We start from the raw sequence: 17,644 nt of genomic DNA on the forward strand, positions 1-17,644 counted from the left end.
TGTGAGGTGGTATTACATCTCAGGGTTGCCAAGAGGGGTTTGAACCCTTTAGTTGCCTAGCTAATTCATGCTGCCTTAAAATGTCAGATTAAACTGCAGGTTAACTGAATTTCCATTTTAGTGCATGTGAACTGAAAGGAAAACTAAATGACTACAAATTCAAAAGCTTATAGGAAAATCCCCTATTCTCAAGTTGAGTGTTTGTTTTTGTAAATCCCTTTTTTAATAATCATAAAAAAAACTACAGTATTTACAAATGCCTCAAAAGATCTCTCCACATTTGTCTTTTTCCTGTGCAGTTAGTTCTTAGTTAAGGAAATGTTTAAATACTTCTGTGACAACTGTAGTCCTCAATACAGCTTTCTCACAGAACGAACCAATCGAGTCCTACCAACATGCGTGTTGAAACGAGAGCATGCTCCCTTTCACAATATGTTTTACATATTGGGACCTGATAAAAAATGATTATGTCCTGACATTAATAACAACAACACATGACATTTATTTGACAAAAACTAAGTGCACTCCATGATCCAGCAGCTTGTAGCACCAAAAATTCAAGTACAGTATAACGCGGTTCACCTTTTGTGCCCTTGCTGTTTCACGGATTTTTTTTGTGCAATTTTGCATCGGTTTTTTTTGTGTGGTTTTTTTTACAGCCCATTGTGTCCTGCGTCCTGATTGGCTGTAGACCACTGTCAATCAATTTTGTGCCATGTCTCCTGTACAGTACAGAATGCATTCAGCTTGATTGCCAGCAGTGTGACTCTGAAGTGCTGTACTGTATGTTTGTAAGTTTGTAACAATATCGACGAAACATTTTGCACCTGCGGGTGCCTTTGGTTTCATTCTATAATACTGGACTTATTTTTCTATGAAAGTTTGAACTTTAAGAGTGTTTAAACAAGAGATGAAAGTGTGAAAATGTTCATGCCTGAAAAGTGTAAAAAGTGTGTAGTGAGGGGTTTTACAGCCTTAAACATCTATAATAACTGTAAAAAATAAAGTTGGCTACTTTGCAGATTTCACCTATCGTGGGTTATTTTTGGAAAGTAACTCCCGTGACAAACGAGGGCCCACTGTACCAGCTTTAAATCTGTGTTCTGTTCGTTGCATCATTTTACATCATGAGCCACATATGTTGATCTTGTGTGAAACTTCCTTTTCTGTCATTGTACAGACATTTAGCTACAATAAGACATTTAAATATAAAAAAAGAAGTGTAATTTACACAGCATGTTTAGCTGCATGATAAAGAAACCCTGCTGTAGTAACTGAAATAAATCTGTCAGCATACAGTTAAAAGTCTGAAATGTATGCCCTCCTTCACATTTTTCAAAGCCACCCAATGGGCCAGATTGAAGACTTTGGAGGGCCACTTCTGGCCCCCGGGCCTTATGTTTGACATGCCCAAAATTATGATGGAGGAGAATAGTTTATTACATTTATTTGTTACTAGAAATTTATTTTACATTATCTGCAGTCTAAAATGTATATACACTATACACTACTATAATATACAGTAAGTATGAAAACATGTTTCTGCATCAATCACGAGGATATAAATCCTCATGGAAATGTGTATACACACTGTGGTACTTAATCTAGTTAATAACCATGGTTACTAATTCACTTTTGCCGCCAGATGGCAGTTCCTTTATTTAATTTGGGAAAAGACTGTCGGAAGCAACCACTGTGGGCCACACAGGGGAGTCAAAATCATTTCCAACCATTATAAACAACAATAAATATTCACATCTACACAACGTATAAAATCTTGTTAGCAAACAAGGTTACATGTCAAAGTCTTTAATTAAGGTAGCAGGAGTCAGGTTGCTAGCTGGGAACATCCAGTGTAACAATGTAGACTCTGAGCTTTGTCTCAGCAGATATCCACCGTTTCCTTTTATGTTATGATCACACAACAAATAAGGTGCCATTCGTTTATGCAACAAATATAGCATTTAATCAGCAAAGCCATGTGTGAAGATGCACGGAGTACACTGTGATTGTCTCCTGTTATTACGATTTCTTATTAATTACATGCAGTGAACAAGCTGGAGGGTCTCAAATCACATGGAAAACACCTCAGTCACTCAGCTTGTTAGAGAAACTGTAATACTAGTGATTTACATAGATGTTGTGAAAAAGTCAACTGCACAACATTAAACTTGCTGTTTAAGGCCATTTGGGTGCTCTTTGTTAATTGTAACAGAAACTGATTTCTGAGCGATTAAAAGGATAATGTTGGCTTGCACGCTTGTTCAAAGCCACTTCCTGTTTCCTTTCATCCTGACCACTGTGATGCTACACCTTAGGCAGCTGTCATGCAACCACTTGTTTAGAGCTTTTGCAAAAGGGTGACTGTTGCTCAACCACCCACACAGTGATGACATCATGGAGAAGAATCCCAAATTTTAGCCTGAGGAAGCATTTCCGCAGCCATAACGATGTCCTGCTCTGGATTTTATTTGTGAGCCATGCAAGCTGAAACTGATCGTCATTGTATACAAATATTAAATTGTTATTATTTATTTATTGGTTAATGTATTTTTTCAGATGGCATGTGATTTTAAATAGCATTAACTGCTTTCTGAGTTGTTCCAGTTTACCATTGTAGATTTCACCTCAGAGTTGATTTGCTGCTTTCCAGTGTTCCAGTGTGAAGCAATCATTAATCTGTAAATCTCAAAAGGTTTGCCCAACACGGATTGACACCCCTCTATGCACTGAATGTAGAAAGAGAGACAGACAGGAAGTGCATTGGAGATACTCGAGTACATTTAACCTGCTTTACTAGGACGGCTCAGGAACATTAAAAAGATTAGGTGGTTTCAGCTTGTAGGCATTGAAGAAGGATGTGACTTGATCGGGAAGCTCTGCCAGCACGCTCTGCGCCAGGGCCACGCTGTTTCTCTGCAAACATAAATTCACATGAATGAGAAGTCGGCTTGTTCAGCAGCACTCAGGTTTGCGCCTGTGTGCTGAGCAGAGGAAGGCTGGCTGTCTAAAGCCTCGGAGCTGCTGCCTACCTGGAAATTTCTGAAGGGCACAAACTGCACGATGTCTCTGGAGGCGACGACCCCGCTGGGCGCCTGCAGCAGTTTGTCATCGCTGTCCAGAAACTCCATGGCGCTGAAGTCTGCCCCGCCAACACCCACTATGATGATAGACATGGGCAGACGAGAGGCCTCCACGATAGCGGCACGTGTATGGTCCATGTCTGTGATCACTCCATCCGTGATGATAAGCAGCACAAAGTAATTCTGCACGATGACAGAAAAGTAGATTACAGAGTTGGGGGTTAGATGGCACATATATATTCTGAAACACATATACTTGTATACACTATATACCAATGTTAAGCATTTGACCCATATACTCAAATTATTTGTGGCTCATATACTTTGGTCAAGTATTATCTACATTTATATCGTAAGTCTGCACTTTTTTGTATGAGCACCTGTTGATGCACGGTGGTTATTTTGGGATTTAATTTAACTTTGACAGTTTTATGGCCTATTGAGAAAAGCTGTGACATATGGTTAGTCACTCTAAAAGTTCAAACTGTCCAAAGTTGTAGAAATCCCCAAGTGATACAAATTATATCTTAATTTGCAGGTAAAACTGCTCTTAAAGTCATAAAAATGTCAAGCAGATTAATTGTTTTTACTGTTAGGCTGGCATAAATCTGTCATAATGAGCCATAAAAATGTTGGATGCTAAAATCTGAGCAGAAAGCCCAGAAAGTTAGACAAAGCAGGTGTTCATCAGGTGTATATCACAGAAAAAGCCAAGTTGTGTAAAGTAGCTAATTGTTGTAAAATAAAGATTTGGACACAGTTGGGGAAACACATACAGTTTAGCATATTATGCAGATGAGAAAACAGAAGCTCGCACAACAATGTCATGGGAGCAAAACAGCAGAAGGGTGACTGAAGTGTTTGTAAGCAGTGAGTGTCTAAACACTTCCTGCTTCCTTACTGAAGCCATGCGCTGCTGGAGAGCTTGTCTGGCGAAGCAGGCCACATGGTTGATGATCGGGGAAAAGTTGGTGGGACCCCAGAGCTTCAGCTGAGGCAGACAGTGTCTGTAGGCATCCACCACGCCCTCTATGCCTGCGGCACACACATCCACAGGTACAGTGGTTCACCATTACAGCATCCATGGGCAACTTTCAAGAACCAAACACAGCTTTGTGAGAAGTTTAAACCTGCCTGAACAGAAGGGATTTGCTGGATTGAAATTGACAGGAAACTCATGGGACACCTGTAGGAGTAAAATCAACAAAAGCTTTAGACGACTGTTCAAGAGACCTGTGTTTGACATGTACATGACACAACACGGGGGGGGGGGGGGGGGGGGGGGGGGGCATGAACGATAAGAAGCAAGCACAGTGTGTTTGTATAAGAATATACATATACATATGTTGCAGTTGGAATTGATGCCTCACAGCAAGATGGTTCCTAGTTTGAGTCCTAGCTGGAGCCTTTCTGGGTGCACGCTGTCCCTGTACCTGGGTGGGTTTTCTCTGGGTACTCCAACTGCCTCCCACAGTCCAACGACATGCATGTTAGGTTAGTCAGTGAATCGAAATTGGTCATGGATGTCAGGCAATGTGGTAAAAAAATGGGAACTTCCAGTCTAAAGCGCTTTGAGTGATCAGTAAGATGGGAAGAGATCATAAATGTCAGGTGAAATAAACATATAGTGTAAGCTGCACGCATATTTGACTGGCTTTGATTATAATGGAAGCCCTGAATAATTGGCCATTTAACCTAGCCGGTGCTAGCAAACTAGCAGGCGGGTTCCCCGAATGATCTGAAGCTAATGCAAAGTTAACCCAAGCAGATATCTTCCAAAAGCACAACTTTGAATATGAAAAGCTCTTTGTGGGACTCTCACTCTATAGCCGTGAGCGGCCTATCTGGAGCTTCGCTTGTTCTCCTGCTGCAGATGCTGCAGTGATGTGTGGCCTCAGGTCTTTGGTACTCTTGGGGGCTGCGGATGGGGGGCGTTATCCCAGCCTCCCACCCTCATTGTCACGTACATTTTGTGACAAAGACACTCACTCTCTTGCTCACATACTCTCCACATACTCTGCTGATTTGCAAATCTGTGCATCTTTGTATTTTTGTTCAGGCACTGTACTTGTGTTGTCTTACAGATGCAGAGGTCGACAAAAAAAAGGTTTTTTTTCCCCTTCTGCCTCTTAGCTTGCCACCGTGCTGCCCATTTTACATATAATGTAATAACTGAAATAACACTCATAATGAAACATGTGAACAAGAGCCACAACCCAGCATAAAGATCATAATTCTGATTGCAAAAGTTTCCAGACACGTCAGGACACAGAGAAAAAAGAACAATAATAAAGAAGCTGATGTTACAAACTGCTGCATCAGCTCCCTAATGAGGGATCATTCAATTGTTCATCAGGCTCACAGCATCACGCCTTCTACTGCCGTGCCTCAGCAGCTGAGCTACGCTCCACCACCCTACTGTTCATTGAGCATTACCCGGTCAGAGCAAACTGCCTTTCATACACAACGGGACACTCAACAGCCCCAAAACCACACCATCATGTGAGAGCGCTCTGAATTCAGCAGTCACATCCAAGTAACGAGTGGAAATGCCGCAGCACTGGTCCTTTGAGACACTGCAAATTTCCAGTGCTTTTCAATACCCAGAATTCCAGCCAAGAGAGAGAGGATGAACACAATAGAGCACCTTAATAACTCAGTGATATCGAAATAACAACTTTGTGTCACACATATGGCTCAATGATGCTGTTTCTTTAATGAATATTTCATACCTGCCAGGATGGAGGGAGCTGGGCTCCAAAACCAAACACAGGAAACATCTTCTTACTACACAGAGACAGAACAAACTCATGAGCTCATCGAGCGGTAGATCAGTGGGCCCCAAGTTTGAACAGAAACTAGTTTCAGGGAAAATGTTAGTAGGTGATTATCAAGGATGCTGCCGCTAAAGATTTTTAATATTAACACTGTAAGTAGCAAAAAGGTTAATAATTTCTGGGGGGGGAGGGGTTGGTGTAAGTTGGTGATAAGACTCTTTCATTCTGCTCAACTCTGGCTTAACATGTTGTTTTTTCAGTATTTGTTTCTTCCTCTGATATCATTTATTTCACTGAGACTTTAGATGGTGGGATGATGTAGGATGCTTGGGTTCACCTGTCGTAGTCCTGGATGACATTGCCCACTGACCAGATGGCTGCCAGGTACTCATTGTAGCCCTCTGGGCTGATGTAGTGGAGGGACTGAGGAGACCTCGGATCCCCGTTAGAGCCCGTGAAGTCAATGGCGATCTGGACCGAGAGGATACGGGTCAACATACAGAGAGCTTTTCAGTCACCAGGTAAACGTCTGACATACTTCAAATGTATTCTGCAAGTTTCAGAGTGCCGTGCAATGTGACAGTCAATTTAGAAATATTACAAATCTTACCAAACAATTTATTTACTTTAACAATAAAAATATTTCCACACTCACAGTGAAGTTGATTTGGCATCCACCCATGATATAATCCAGGAAGGTGTATTCCCTCACTATCTGTAAAAGTAAAGAGTACGCTAACAATGTGCAGCAATGCACAATGTACAGAGATCCAAAACAAACCCGGTGGGACATATGTTGTAAAATCGAGGCAGAGTAACAGTTTTAATTCCTTACCTGGCACTGCCGGATGCAAACGACCCCGGAGTTTTTATAGCTTTTCTTCATTGACTTTTTGGGGTTAATACATTCGAATTCAGCCTGAAACGAGACCATGTTAATGTCAGTGTAACATAAACACTATAACACACACGAGACACACACACAAAACATAAAGGCCCTCACCGGGGAGATGTGCGTCCCCGTTTGCATCTCTGCTAGTGTGGTTTTAAAGCTCCCAATGAGATCATGGGAGCCGCTGCTGTGATGGTCGTAACAGTCAACCTGAGGACGCAAAACAGGAAGAGTTTTCTCTAACGGGGGACCACGTAAAAACTACTGCATGAACAGTTCGGATCATACAGGAGGAGAGAAAGAGTAAACTATGGTTGATGATGAAGTTCTTGGTCAAGGTGTGAAAATTACGTCTTTTTTTAGACTGCTGCCAAAACCCCCACTAATCATTCACTATTTACAGTCAGTGACGAAGTGTCATCATATTCTGAACACCTGACATATGGAAAGAGTGCAAACAGTTATCAGTATAAATGCAAAAGCTAATGCAGTAAGTCAAATGAGTAAACAAAGAGGAAGAAAGCCTCACCTGGTGATGTCATGAATCGTGCATACATGCATGTAGCGCTTATCCAACTGGGTCACAAGCACTCCCTTTGTTTTATATGTTTGGGAGATTTGTAAGATAATGAGAGAATTGCAATTACAAGATTAGTTATTAGTCAGCAGTGTGGTCAATAAAGCCAATTCGAAAATTGTAAAAAGTGAGAGAGGGGGATGAAATCCACTGTTTCACCCATTGGAGTGTTACTTAAGAAGTGCTTACAGGTTTTGTTAATTGGGTGCATTTTATTGTGCAGGTTCACTGAATAGAATTACCTTAATAGGCTTCTCCACATCTCCTCCGCAAAGAGTTCGCAATGAGATGCGGAACGGCCTCCATATTGGATTCAGGTTGTTGTACACAACCTGCATAAACAGGTTACCGTGAGTAACGAGTCCACGGGAATTTAGTGCACGCCGATGAAGGACCTGATGGTAAGTGTGTGTACCTCTGTCCTGTGAGCCAGCTGCCATCCAGTTTCTGTCTGTTTGTAGAATTCCAGGAAAGGGTCGGACCACCACAGATACTGACAAACCATTCCCAGTTAGTCATTCACAGAACTTACATTTAATGAACTTTATTAAAAAACCCTGAAGCAACTTTCATTACCTTTTTGTCCAGCCTGCGGGCAGACACTTCAAAGTTTGCTACCCTGGTGTCTGTGATTTCTTCAGCACAGATCTATCAAAAAGGAGAAAAACATAACGATTTGTGCAGTTTTATACTGAGGTTCACAGTGGTTTTCTTTTATGTAAAAGATTAACATAACCTCAGCTATATACAAAAAAAAATGAAGCCAAATTAAAAGTGCAATTGCATTCTTTCTGATGGCCAGCAGGGGGCAGCTTCTCTAGTTTTAAAAAGAAGTCTGATTGTACAGAAATCTATGAGAAAATCAAACAATTTCTCCCTTCATGAATTACCTTAGTATATACTTTCCCAGTAGGTTTATGGTCTAAAATGATAGTTTTACTTCTTAATTATTACAGCATGGTGTTCATTTTGTACACTATGGTTTCATTTATCACAAAACAGTAGACCAAGCAGGACAGTAACAGTCATATCCATCACTTGGTTAGAAATTAGCACAAGTAAACTGCAATTTTACACTTACAAACCCAGCCATGAGCCCTGACACTTATGTTAAACTACAGGAAGCCAATCAATCAATACAAGGGTTCCACGGCTTTTCTTTGTAGCTTGCTAAAATGACTAATTCTAGCAAAATATGAGCAAAATCAACCCTACAAGCTAAGCATATTCTTATTTTTACACACATAGATGCATACAGAAGGACAAACTGGAGAAACTAAGTTCGCACAGACAAAAGAGTCAGCTCACTGTGATGGTCCCACGGCCTGCCGGCCTCCTGTTCTTCAGCAACAACGGCCGCGTCATCTGCTTATTAGAAACGACCTGGACACAAATGATGGAAACAACAAGGAGCGCTAAAGCAGTGGGCGAACGACCAGTGTTTAAAGAGCAACCTGATAAAGGGGAAACTTACCTGCCCGAGGGTGCATTCAAGCTCTCCAAGGAAATCATCGTCACTCAGGTCGTAGGTATCGTTGTCGATATCATACACGCAGAACTTCAGCCTCTGCACCGTCTCGAAATAGTAATCGATCACAAACCTCTTAGCAAACTTCGGATTCAGGCAGTTCAGGATCATCTCCGTGCGGCCAAACTAATTCACAAAGTAAAAAAAGATGTGTAACGTAAGTCACATGACTTAGGTTAGAACATATTATTTAATGCCAGCCATAGATTTGCCATCTTAACCCTTATATGCAAAAATCTCGTACCACTACCAATTACATACCTCATACCACTGAGAATCTGATGTGTTGATGTACAAAGCACACAGAGGGTCAGACTTGGAGAAGACGTCCATGTCCATTAGGTTTTCACAGGAGATGCTCAGCTCCACCTTAGTGGCACATTGGGTGGCTGTGGGCAGTGGGGCCCCACCTGAGGCCATTGCAGCTGTTCCTGAAAAAGATAAACCACAGAAATCTCTTCAGAGCACTTCCATCTTCTCAAAATGCTCTCTTGACTTGTTACTACATATTACTCAATCTTCAGTCATGACTTTAGTCGGGTGGTAGTGGTGGTTGTCCAAAGTAAGGCAGGCTCAGATGGTCAAATGCCACCACAACCACTAAGTTCACACATAAATCGCTGAATACTACGCCACCTGGTGGTATGTCCACAGCAATTTAAGAACAAGTACAGTCCTAGAGGCAGTGTGCCAACAAATGATCGTCTGCCAATTTAAACTGCTATAAAGAACTTGTTGGTCTATAATATGTGATAGATATGTCAAATGTACCCTCATGAATGATATCAAGTCATCTTGAGCCACAAACAACATTCTTGTCACAAGGTAGAAGCCGCAAACAGTTTTTGGCAGTGACTTTTTTTATACTTTCTTTTTATTGTTTTTCTTTAAACATTAGAGGGCAACAACAAAACAGAACATAAAAACAAAAATAATAATAGTAGTTACTTTTATATATCCTTTATTTATCCAGTTTAAAAAAAATCTTGTTGACATCAAAAATGTCTTCTTTTAAGAGTAATCTGGCCAAGAGGAAGCAGAAATTGCAACAAATATAACAATAGTTATGTAAACAGATTTTGAGTGGACAAAAAGAACCGGATTGGTTATAATGTAAGTACAATAACAGAGACTTATAAAGATACTTGAAAAACTGGTAATTTTTAAAAAATAAAATTCTATTTTACCCCTTTGTAAACCCTGTTCACCGAAGTCTATTTACCAACATTCGTAAAGATATTAGACATAAAAAAAACAACACAGAAACAAATCAGTTTTTTGGCAGGCGATCACTTTTTGGCACAGCATCTGGAAGCCGGAGCTTAGGCTACACAAACCCTTGATTTACACACAAAACTGCACACACATTTATGGATCTATCAGAAGTGCAGGAAAAGTCACGTTTAAAGGGACAGAAGTGAAAGTATGGGTGAGTTGTAATTGATCACGTGACTGTAATTTCAGAGCTTCGAGCGAAATGTTAGAACACCGTCAATCAATCAATCAATCAATCAATCAATCAATCAATCAATCTTTACTGACAGACTTTATGTCATAGTTAAAAATAAGTAAATAAATAAACTGTTCGTGTTTAAAAATCTGGATCTATCTCTCTCTCTCTCTCACTCACACACACACACACACACACACACACACACACACACACACACACAAATAGACATATATTTAATTTTGCTGTGATGACTTTCCCCTAGATTTCTAGCTTTGTAGTACCACCACAGAATAATGTAAGTTACCGTTACTCGAGCTAACACATGCAGGCAGTGACAGTTAGGTGGAGCTCTAACAACCACACCACTTCTCCCTTTCACACTACGTTACCTTTTCATAATGCTTACTGGATCATTTACCTGTGTAGTTGTTGACAAATATACACTTTTTTCTGCCTCTGCTCTGAACGCGTAATGTTAATCTGACGGCAACAGCTGTGTTGTCGCACTGGGTGGAGCCCACACTCTGCCCTGCCCAGTGTTCTGCTCGCTTCACAACTTCCACTAATTTTACAACTACTTTTACCTGAAGTTGAAGTTTTGTGTAAATGCCTGTTTGGTGTGTCTGCTTCACCTGGACAACATTATATTAACAAACACGCTGTTGTAACATTACTGTACGATAGGCGCTTCATATTATGCCGGAACGTTCTTGTGTTTCTGTTGTTTCTCTGTTTCTCGCCGAGTCGATAACAAAGCGGCACAGCGTTGTCCGGGGTGCATTCAAGAAAAGTGTTTTGCAGCTGTGCTGAACGCCAATTTAAGCTGCTGTTGGTGATGCGACCAGGTACCATCTAGTTAAGAGCTCTGGGAGACTTTTCTCTGGACGGACTGTGAGTAGATATTCATTTAACTTATAGAAGCTTATAGAAGAGCTGCTGTGTTGTTTTCAAACCAGTGTTGGCCAATAAACAGACACCTGATATGTCTAATTTTGAGCTGTTCTCAATCCAGACGACTGCGTCCTTTGTCTAATAATATTCACAGAAGAGCTTTTCCGTTTTTGGTCACGAGAGCTTGTATTTTAGCGTTTTCTATAATACCTAGTAATGCTAAGGTAAAAGGCTAGCTTCTTAAACTTTTGAACACCAGTGTTGGTCAAGTTACTTGAAAAAAGTAATCAGTAACTAATTACTGATTACTTCCCCAAAAAAGTAATCCCGTCACTTTACTGATTAATTATTTTCAAAAGTAATTAATTACTTAGTTACTTAGTTACTTTTTAAAAACACGATTTACAACCTGAATAGGTGATAAAGTGATAGATCTTTCAGCCCAATTCTACTTTTTCTACATAATCCATCATACAAAATGTAATCAAATGGAAAAGTCCCCTTTTAAAACTTGTTTTATTAGTTTTAATCTTTTAACTTTATGCATCAAGCAAAAATTTAATTATATGCAACATTCTCTGACTGGAAGAAATTTTTTTAATATTTAAACCTATTTTCTGCACATTCCAGCACATAAAATAAAATATGTTTTGTGTTTACACTCACTCTTTCAAATAGATGCAAGTAAAACACAGCAGAAAATAAATAAAGTGAAAGACTCAGCGGTCCTTTTGCTCTATTTTCACCTGTAAAGCAGGAGTAGGGTAGGCGGAGGTTTACCCTGGTGCAGGTGTGCCGCAGCGGTCAGTGGAAGAATCCACGAGTTTCTCTGTGAGTTTCCCATTAGGTTGTAGCGCACTCCGTGCTTGCTCGGAAGTTTAGGGGTTTTTCTTTGCTGTAAAAAGAAGTTTTCTTCCCACGCACAACGGACACTAATGTTTTTGTCACTTTTTATGAAATCAAACTCAAAATAAGGTCAGTACTTCCACGCTTTAAACGCTGCACGCTCATACTCTCTCCCGTACTTGATATATTATCCATTGTTGATCTGCACACAGCTGTTGTCACCAACGTGGCACTCGCTTACGTCACTGTCATGAGACGTTCTCGCAAAAAAAAAATCACGGTTTTAGTAACGCAGTAACACAGCGTTCCTATGGGAAAGTAACGGTAATCTAATTACCGTTTTTGCAATAGTAATCCCTTACTTTACTCGTTACTTGAAAAAAGTAATCGGATTACAGTAACGCGTTACAGCCCATCTCTGTTGAACACTCACTACTAACTGGAAGGATATCCTTGAATATTTATTTAATTCTGTTGTTTATTAAACTATAACTTTTCTGCTGACAAAACATCACTCAGTCGATTTTCAGAGACAAGATGATTAAAGGTTTGGGATTTGATACATACAGCAAATAATTTATACATGCTTTTATACAAGCATGTTGTAATAAATATGACGTTAATAACAAATTTATCCTGGTGAAGCATGAATAAAAGAGTATTTCATGTTTTGTTTTTTTTCCACTGTAAATGTTTGAACATATAAAGAGAAAAATAGGCACATTTGCATTGGGTAGAATACATTTTTATTTTAAAGTAAGGATATTTTGTTCCGGCTTCAAAGTATTTACAAAACTGACTTTTATCTGCTCTAAAAATCCACGATTTAGTCATTCATTTATTTATTTTGCAACGTGTTTAATTTGTGCTCTTGAACGCACCATCCCCCCGCTCCGGGGACACTCACCGAGAGGTTGTAAGTTTGTGTCAGTGTGATGAGTGATCACTGATAGTGTGGACCTGTGATAAGATGGCTGGGAGGATTGTAACACGGTGTGTGAGCAGGGCTTTAGTGGAGTTTGGGTCTGGCGCAAACTGCGTAAAAAGCAGAGGGACAAACCGAAACTACTGGACTGCTCTACGAAGGACTTCCACCGCTCTGACTGTAAATAACGATGCTTCTTTCTCATCCAAAATAACCCTGCTTCATTCATTATCACACTGCTTTTTTTTATCTTTATGCGAGCTCCGTGATTTGCGCTCAGGAAGGTCAGTGGTGCCACTTCCTCAGAGCTTCATATTTGATATATAGGTGAAGGGGCAACGGGTTTGTAAATGCTGTCAGAGCTGCTTATCCATGCAGGAAGAGAACTACCAGTACTGTATAGGAATGATGCTGCTATGCTTGTCAGCTGGCTGTATAATTAAACTGGATCTCAGCGTTAGTTTCACCTAGAACTTCCTGTAACGTTCCCGTGTGGACTGAAGAATGCATTGACCCCATGGCTTCACAGTCCAGCTCTGGGCTCAGGTTACTCAGGGTCAGCACAGACGCCAAGAATGACTTTGAATGGGAGACAGTCTGTTCTTGCCTAGCGCTTGCATTCACAAGTGTGTTTTTGTGTCACTTCCTCACTTGTGCACAGAGTGGACGGGCTGCATTCCTGTTGGGGCTCCCTGCGCTGTCGTGCCTCGGCTATGCAGCTTATCGCAAGGTGCAGAGTTCAGCTGTGGTCTGCGCTTTAGATAGAGGTAGATGGCAAACTCAGATACGAACATGTGCTTTTTATTAGGTTTGATCTAGTGAATGTCAGCTGGGCTTTATGGCTGAACTGGTGGGTTTTGTGTCTGTCTAGGGGAGGTTTTGGAGCAGGCTGACTACCTGTACAGCTGTGCAGAGACAGAGAAACTCTACCAGCTGCTGGTGCAGTACAAAGACAGGTAAGGAGGGTTCAGAGGGTTTATTTATTCTATTTGATCTTTGTTTTTTTTTTGTCTTTGTGTGTGTTTTTGTAATACAACAACCACATGCCACCAAAGCAAAGTGTTTTACCATCCACAGGGTGTAAAGTTATGGTTTTTGTTTTCATTCAGTCTGAATTTAGTTGGACAATAATGACTCTCTTTGTGTGTTTGTAGCAACGATGCAGAGTTCCTGTGGAGATTGGCCCGGGCTTCTCGGGACCTGTCCCTCCTACCCAACATCGAGGCCGGGCGGAAGAAGCAGCTCACGTTTGAGGCCTTTGAGTACGCCAAAAAGGCCCTGGAGAAAGATGACCTGTGCTCTGCAGCTCACAAGGTGCGATTGTGGTTTCTCCGAGGCCAACTCGACACTCACAGGATGTTGATTACGAGTTTTTAACAGGTTTCTTTTCTTTTTCTTCCGCTCGTCACACAGTGGTACGGCGTGTGTCTCAGTGACGTCGGGGATTATGAGGGTGTCAAGGTTAAAATTGGAAATTCGTACATCATCAGGGATCATCTAGAGGTGAGAGGACCTTAAGATGGAAGTCATGTGACCAAAATCACACCGTCATATTTAACATCTGAACACTGATTTTTTTTTTTCTTTCCTCTTAGAGAGCCATCGAGCTCAACCCTAAAGACGCCACCTCCATACACATTTTGGGTTACTGGTGAGACTGCTTTTTGTTTTCGTGGGTGGTTTTTTGCTTTTTAACACTGTGAGTGAAAGGAGCGCTCCCCTCTCTCAAACTAGCTCTGTGTGGTTGAACTCTCACACCTACGGGAGTGTTTCTTCCACAACTTCCATGGGAGTGCAGCTGGAATTGGAGTAAATTTAGAAAAAAATAAACAATGCAGTTGTGACTCTCTGCGGCCCAAGGAATGTAAAACGAAATAGATGTCGACTAAATGTGTTGGATGGAACTTTAAGATTAAAATCTTTACCATACGTTCATTTGGTAAAGCTGGATCAGTGTCTGGATTTCAACCAACATGATTAATAAGATGAATGACTAAAAAGCCCTTGAAGCAACTTTCTATGTGCAAATCCCAGAATATATACACCGATCAGGCATAACATTATGACCACCCTCCTAATATTGCATTGGTCCCCTTTTTCTTTCAAAACAGTCCTGATTCGTCGAGGCATGGACTCCACTAGATGCCTGAAGGTGTGCTGGAGCATCTGCACCAAGATGTTAGCAACCAATCCTTAAAGTTCCCTAAATTGTGAGGTGGATTGGACTTGTTTGTCCATCACATCCTGCAATTACTTGATTGAATTGAGATCTGGGGAATTTAGAGGCCAAGCTTGGACCTCAAACTCATTGTTGTGCTCCTCGAATCATCCCTGAACCATTTTTGCTTTGAGGCAGGGTGCAGCTGAAAGAGGCCACAGCCATGAGGGAGCGCCGTTTGCATGAAAGGGTGTATATGTGTGCAACAAGTAACATCCACATGGATGGCACCTAACATATGCTGTCCTTTGTCTCTCAGGTGCTTCGCTTTTGCTGAGCTGCCGTGGTATCAGCGCAAGGTGGCAGCTGTAATATTCTCATCACCACCCGAGTCTACATACGAGGAGGTGAGCACCGCCCAGTCTGAATCTGACATCCTTTGCTTTCTTACTAGCTGCACAGTGAGTTTTGTTTTTCTGTGTCTTTCAGGCTTTGGCATTTTTCCTAAAAGCTGAGGAAGGTAGAGTACTGTCACCAACACGGTTCTTTAAAAATAATCACAGACAAACATGTGCCTGTGATTTTAAAAAAAAAAAAAAAAAAAAAGCAGTCAGCCGACAAACATTTGTCTCTTGTTTTTCCCAGTCGATCCAAACTTCTACAGCAAGAACCTGCTGATGCTCGGGAAGACTTATTTAGCCATGAAAGACAAGGAGAAAGCACTGCTGTGGCTGACCAAAACAAAGGAATACCCTGCTCACACGCTGGAAGACAAAGAGGTACACACACACCCTGACTCCAGACTTGTGATTTACTCTGTTTTTGTATATTTCAGTTTAACTGTATATCAGTGGAACTGTTTAACTCAATCAGTGCATGCTCCTCTTCCTCTGCAGGTCCACAAGGAAGCTGTGGATCTCCTGAAGAAGCTGGGATGAAGCTCGGTGAAACATGACGCCCCTCTGGACCCTTAACAGCTGCTAACAAGACTGTTTCCTAAAGATTTTCTACTTCATTATTAACTATAAAAACCGAACAGTTGCCGGCTTCGCACACAGAAATCACACATGCCTTCAAGAAATAATAAAACAATGTCCTGTCGTTAGTAGTTTTGTATGTTGCGTCATGTATTTCATCTCATTTTATCCGAACTTCAGAGTTCTAAATTCACCATCTGAATATTGCAGCAGAAAGCGAGACTTCCCCAGGCCTGACAACAATTTTCCAATTTTCTGTTGTCCAGTTGGACCGTAGCTTCAGTTTCCCGTTCTTAGCTGACAGGAGTGGCACCCCGTGTAGTCATCTGCTTCTAGGTTTGACAAGTTGTGCATTCAGAGATGCTCTTCCGCATATCTTGGACGTCATGAATGGTTACTTGAGTTCCTGTTGCCTTCCTATTAGCTCAATGCATTTTTGCCCATTCATCTCTGACCTCTGGCATCAGCAAGGTGTTTCCATTTGCTTCTTTCCAGATTAAAAACAAATGAACTCTGCGTGAACCTTTTACTTTCCACAGAGGATTTCCATGGAGAGTTCAAGTTGTGTTTTTGCAGAACCAAGAGAGACATCTTTGTGACATCCATGTTTACCAGCACAGGGTGAGCTGAGCTATTCAAGTGTTGGCACCGTGAGTGCTTACTAATCGAGTCACGCTCGCACACATTCTTCAGAACAGTACTTCTTTTTGGATTCATGAATTCATTCCCATCAAAACAAAAAACGAGTATTATGAATGCCACTGAGGTGAATCCTAAAAAAAAGGCAGATTTAAAGTTTTCTAATAGTATTTTTACATTTATTTAGGGTTTTTTTTTCTGTGTATTACTGTAGGGTCTTTAAATCACAATATATAGCGCCTTGAGGTAACTGCATACAGATTATGGGTGTGCCATAATTCAACTTTTGGTATTGATCTGATACCAGTAAATCCGATGCCAGTACTGATAACCATGCTTTCAACTTACAAAGGTGGTATAGCTCAATGTCTCATGATTTATGAGAGGAATCATCATCAACTTGTAAATTCGTAATGACAACTAAATAACTGTTATTCTTACTCTTCCATGAGAATGAGTTAATACAATAAAAAACGCTTTTTTCAAAATACATAAAAAGCTAAAGTTATTTTAAAACCTGGAATGTAACTGTGCACAACATTAAAGCACTTTCGGTCAGCTTCTGTTGTTTAAATGTATGTTTTTTATTTCCATAAAACAAATGAACACAATTCAGTGGGTTACATACTGAACTCAGAGGATAGAAACAAAGTATCAATCCCGTCATGTTAGAATTGATCCAATACCATTATCCGCGTTGGTATTAATACTATTGATACCTTGATCTTTACACCCACCACTAATACAGAAATCCTGGGTTTCCTTGACCATATCTACTTCTCTATTTACGCTTCCTTGTTTTAATTATGTAAGCACTCCCTTACAATTTCCCTCAAAACATCTATCCAAGTCAAGAATTGTTAAGGAAGGAGGTGTACTATTGTCAATGTCTACGATC

The 17,644-nt window shown here is 40.8% G+C and overlaps 2 protein-coding genes across 4 annotated transcripts; one reads left to right on the forward strand and one right to left on the reverse strand.

Annotated features, from left to right (window-relative positions):
- Nucleotides 1-1,628: 1,628 nt before the first annotated feature.
- On the reverse strand, nucleotides 1,629-11,133 carry LOC120725724 (copine-3-like). Of its 3 annotated transcripts, none has more exons than XM_040018705.1 (16): nucleotides 10,895-11,133; nucleotides 9,119-9,288; nucleotides 8,804-8,983; nucleotides 8,638-8,712; nucleotides 7,906-7,977; nucleotides 7,745-7,822; nucleotides 7,572-7,661; nucleotides 6,864-6,962; nucleotides 6,696-6,779; nucleotides 6,516-6,575; nucleotides 6,198-6,331; nucleotides 5,816-5,870; nucleotides 4,218-4,269; nucleotides 3,985-4,118; nucleotides 3,033-3,266; nucleotides 1,629-2,916 (listed from the first exon to the last, which is right to left on the reverse strand). In XM_040018705.1, exons 2-16 carry the CDS (start codon nucleotides 9,275-9,277, stop codon nucleotides 2,797-2,799), a joined length of 1,626 nt encoding a protein of 541 aa, XP_039874639.1. In that variant the 5' UTR covers nucleotides 9,278-9,288; nucleotides 10,895-11,133; the 3' UTR covers nucleotides 1,629-2,796. The 3 variants fall into 3 exon arrangements, with proteins under 3 accessions (XP_039874639.1, XP_039874637.1, XP_039874638.1); XM_040018703.1 differs by lacking the exon at nucleotides 10,895-11,133 and adding an exon at nucleotides 10,729-10,882; XM_040018704.1 differs by lacking the exon at nucleotides 10,895-11,133 and adding an exon at nucleotides 10,700-10,882.
- Nucleotides 11,134-12,923: 1,790 nt separating this feature from the next.
- On the forward strand, nucleotides 12,924-16,238 carry rmdn1 (regulator of microtubule dynamics 1). The gene is made up of 10 exons (XM_040018706.1): nucleotides 12,924-13,152; nucleotides 13,634-13,739; nucleotides 13,844-13,928; nucleotides 14,127-14,286; nucleotides 14,386-14,475; nucleotides 14,568-14,623; nucleotides 15,450-15,537; nucleotides 15,620-15,650; nucleotides 15,776-15,909; nucleotides 16,027-16,238. The coding sequence occupies exons 1-10, from the start codon at nucleotides 13,018-13,020 to the stop codon at nucleotides 16,066-16,068; spliced, it is 927 nt and encodes a 308-aa protein (XP_039874640.1). The 5' UTR covers nucleotides 12,924-13,017; the 3' UTR covers nucleotides 16,069-16,238.
- The last annotated feature ends 1,406 nt before the right edge of the window (nucleotides 16,239-17,644 follow it).

Source organism: Simochromis diagramma, unplaced genomic scaffold (assembly GCF_900408965.1).
Source record: "Simochromis diagramma unplaced genomic scaffold, fSimDia1.1 OVJJ01000717.1, whole genome shotgun sequence".
In the NCBI taxonomy this organism is placed as follows: Eukaryota; Metazoa; Chordata; class Actinopteri; order Cichliformes; family Cichlidae; genus Simochromis; species Simochromis diagramma.

Coding starts and splice junctions, on each gene's coding strand:
- LOC120725724 (XM_040018705.1), bottom strand. CDS start 9,277: ATGGCCTCAGGTGGGGCCCCACTGCCCACAGCCACCCAATGTGCCACT. Junction 6,780..6,863: donor CGGGGACGCACATCTCCCCG/GTGAGGGCCTTT, acceptor GTCTCGTTTCAG/GCTGAATTCGAATGTATTAA. Junction 4,119..4,217: donor AGCAAATCCCTTCTGTTCAG/GCAGGTTTAAAC, acceptor TGTGTGCCGCAG/GCATAGAGGGCGTGGTGGAT.
- rmdn1 (XM_040018706.1), top strand. CDS start 13,018: ATGGCTGGGAGGATTGTAACACGGTGTGTGAGCAGGGCTTTAGTGGAG. Junction 13,740..13,843: donor GGTCTGCGCTTTAGATAGAG/GTAGATGGCAAA, acceptor GTGTCTGTCTAG/GGGAGGTTTTGGAGCAGGCT. Junction 15,538..15,619: donor CCGAGTCTACATACGAGGAG/GTGAGCACCGCC, acceptor TGTGTCTTTCAG/GCTTTGGCATTTTTCCTAAA.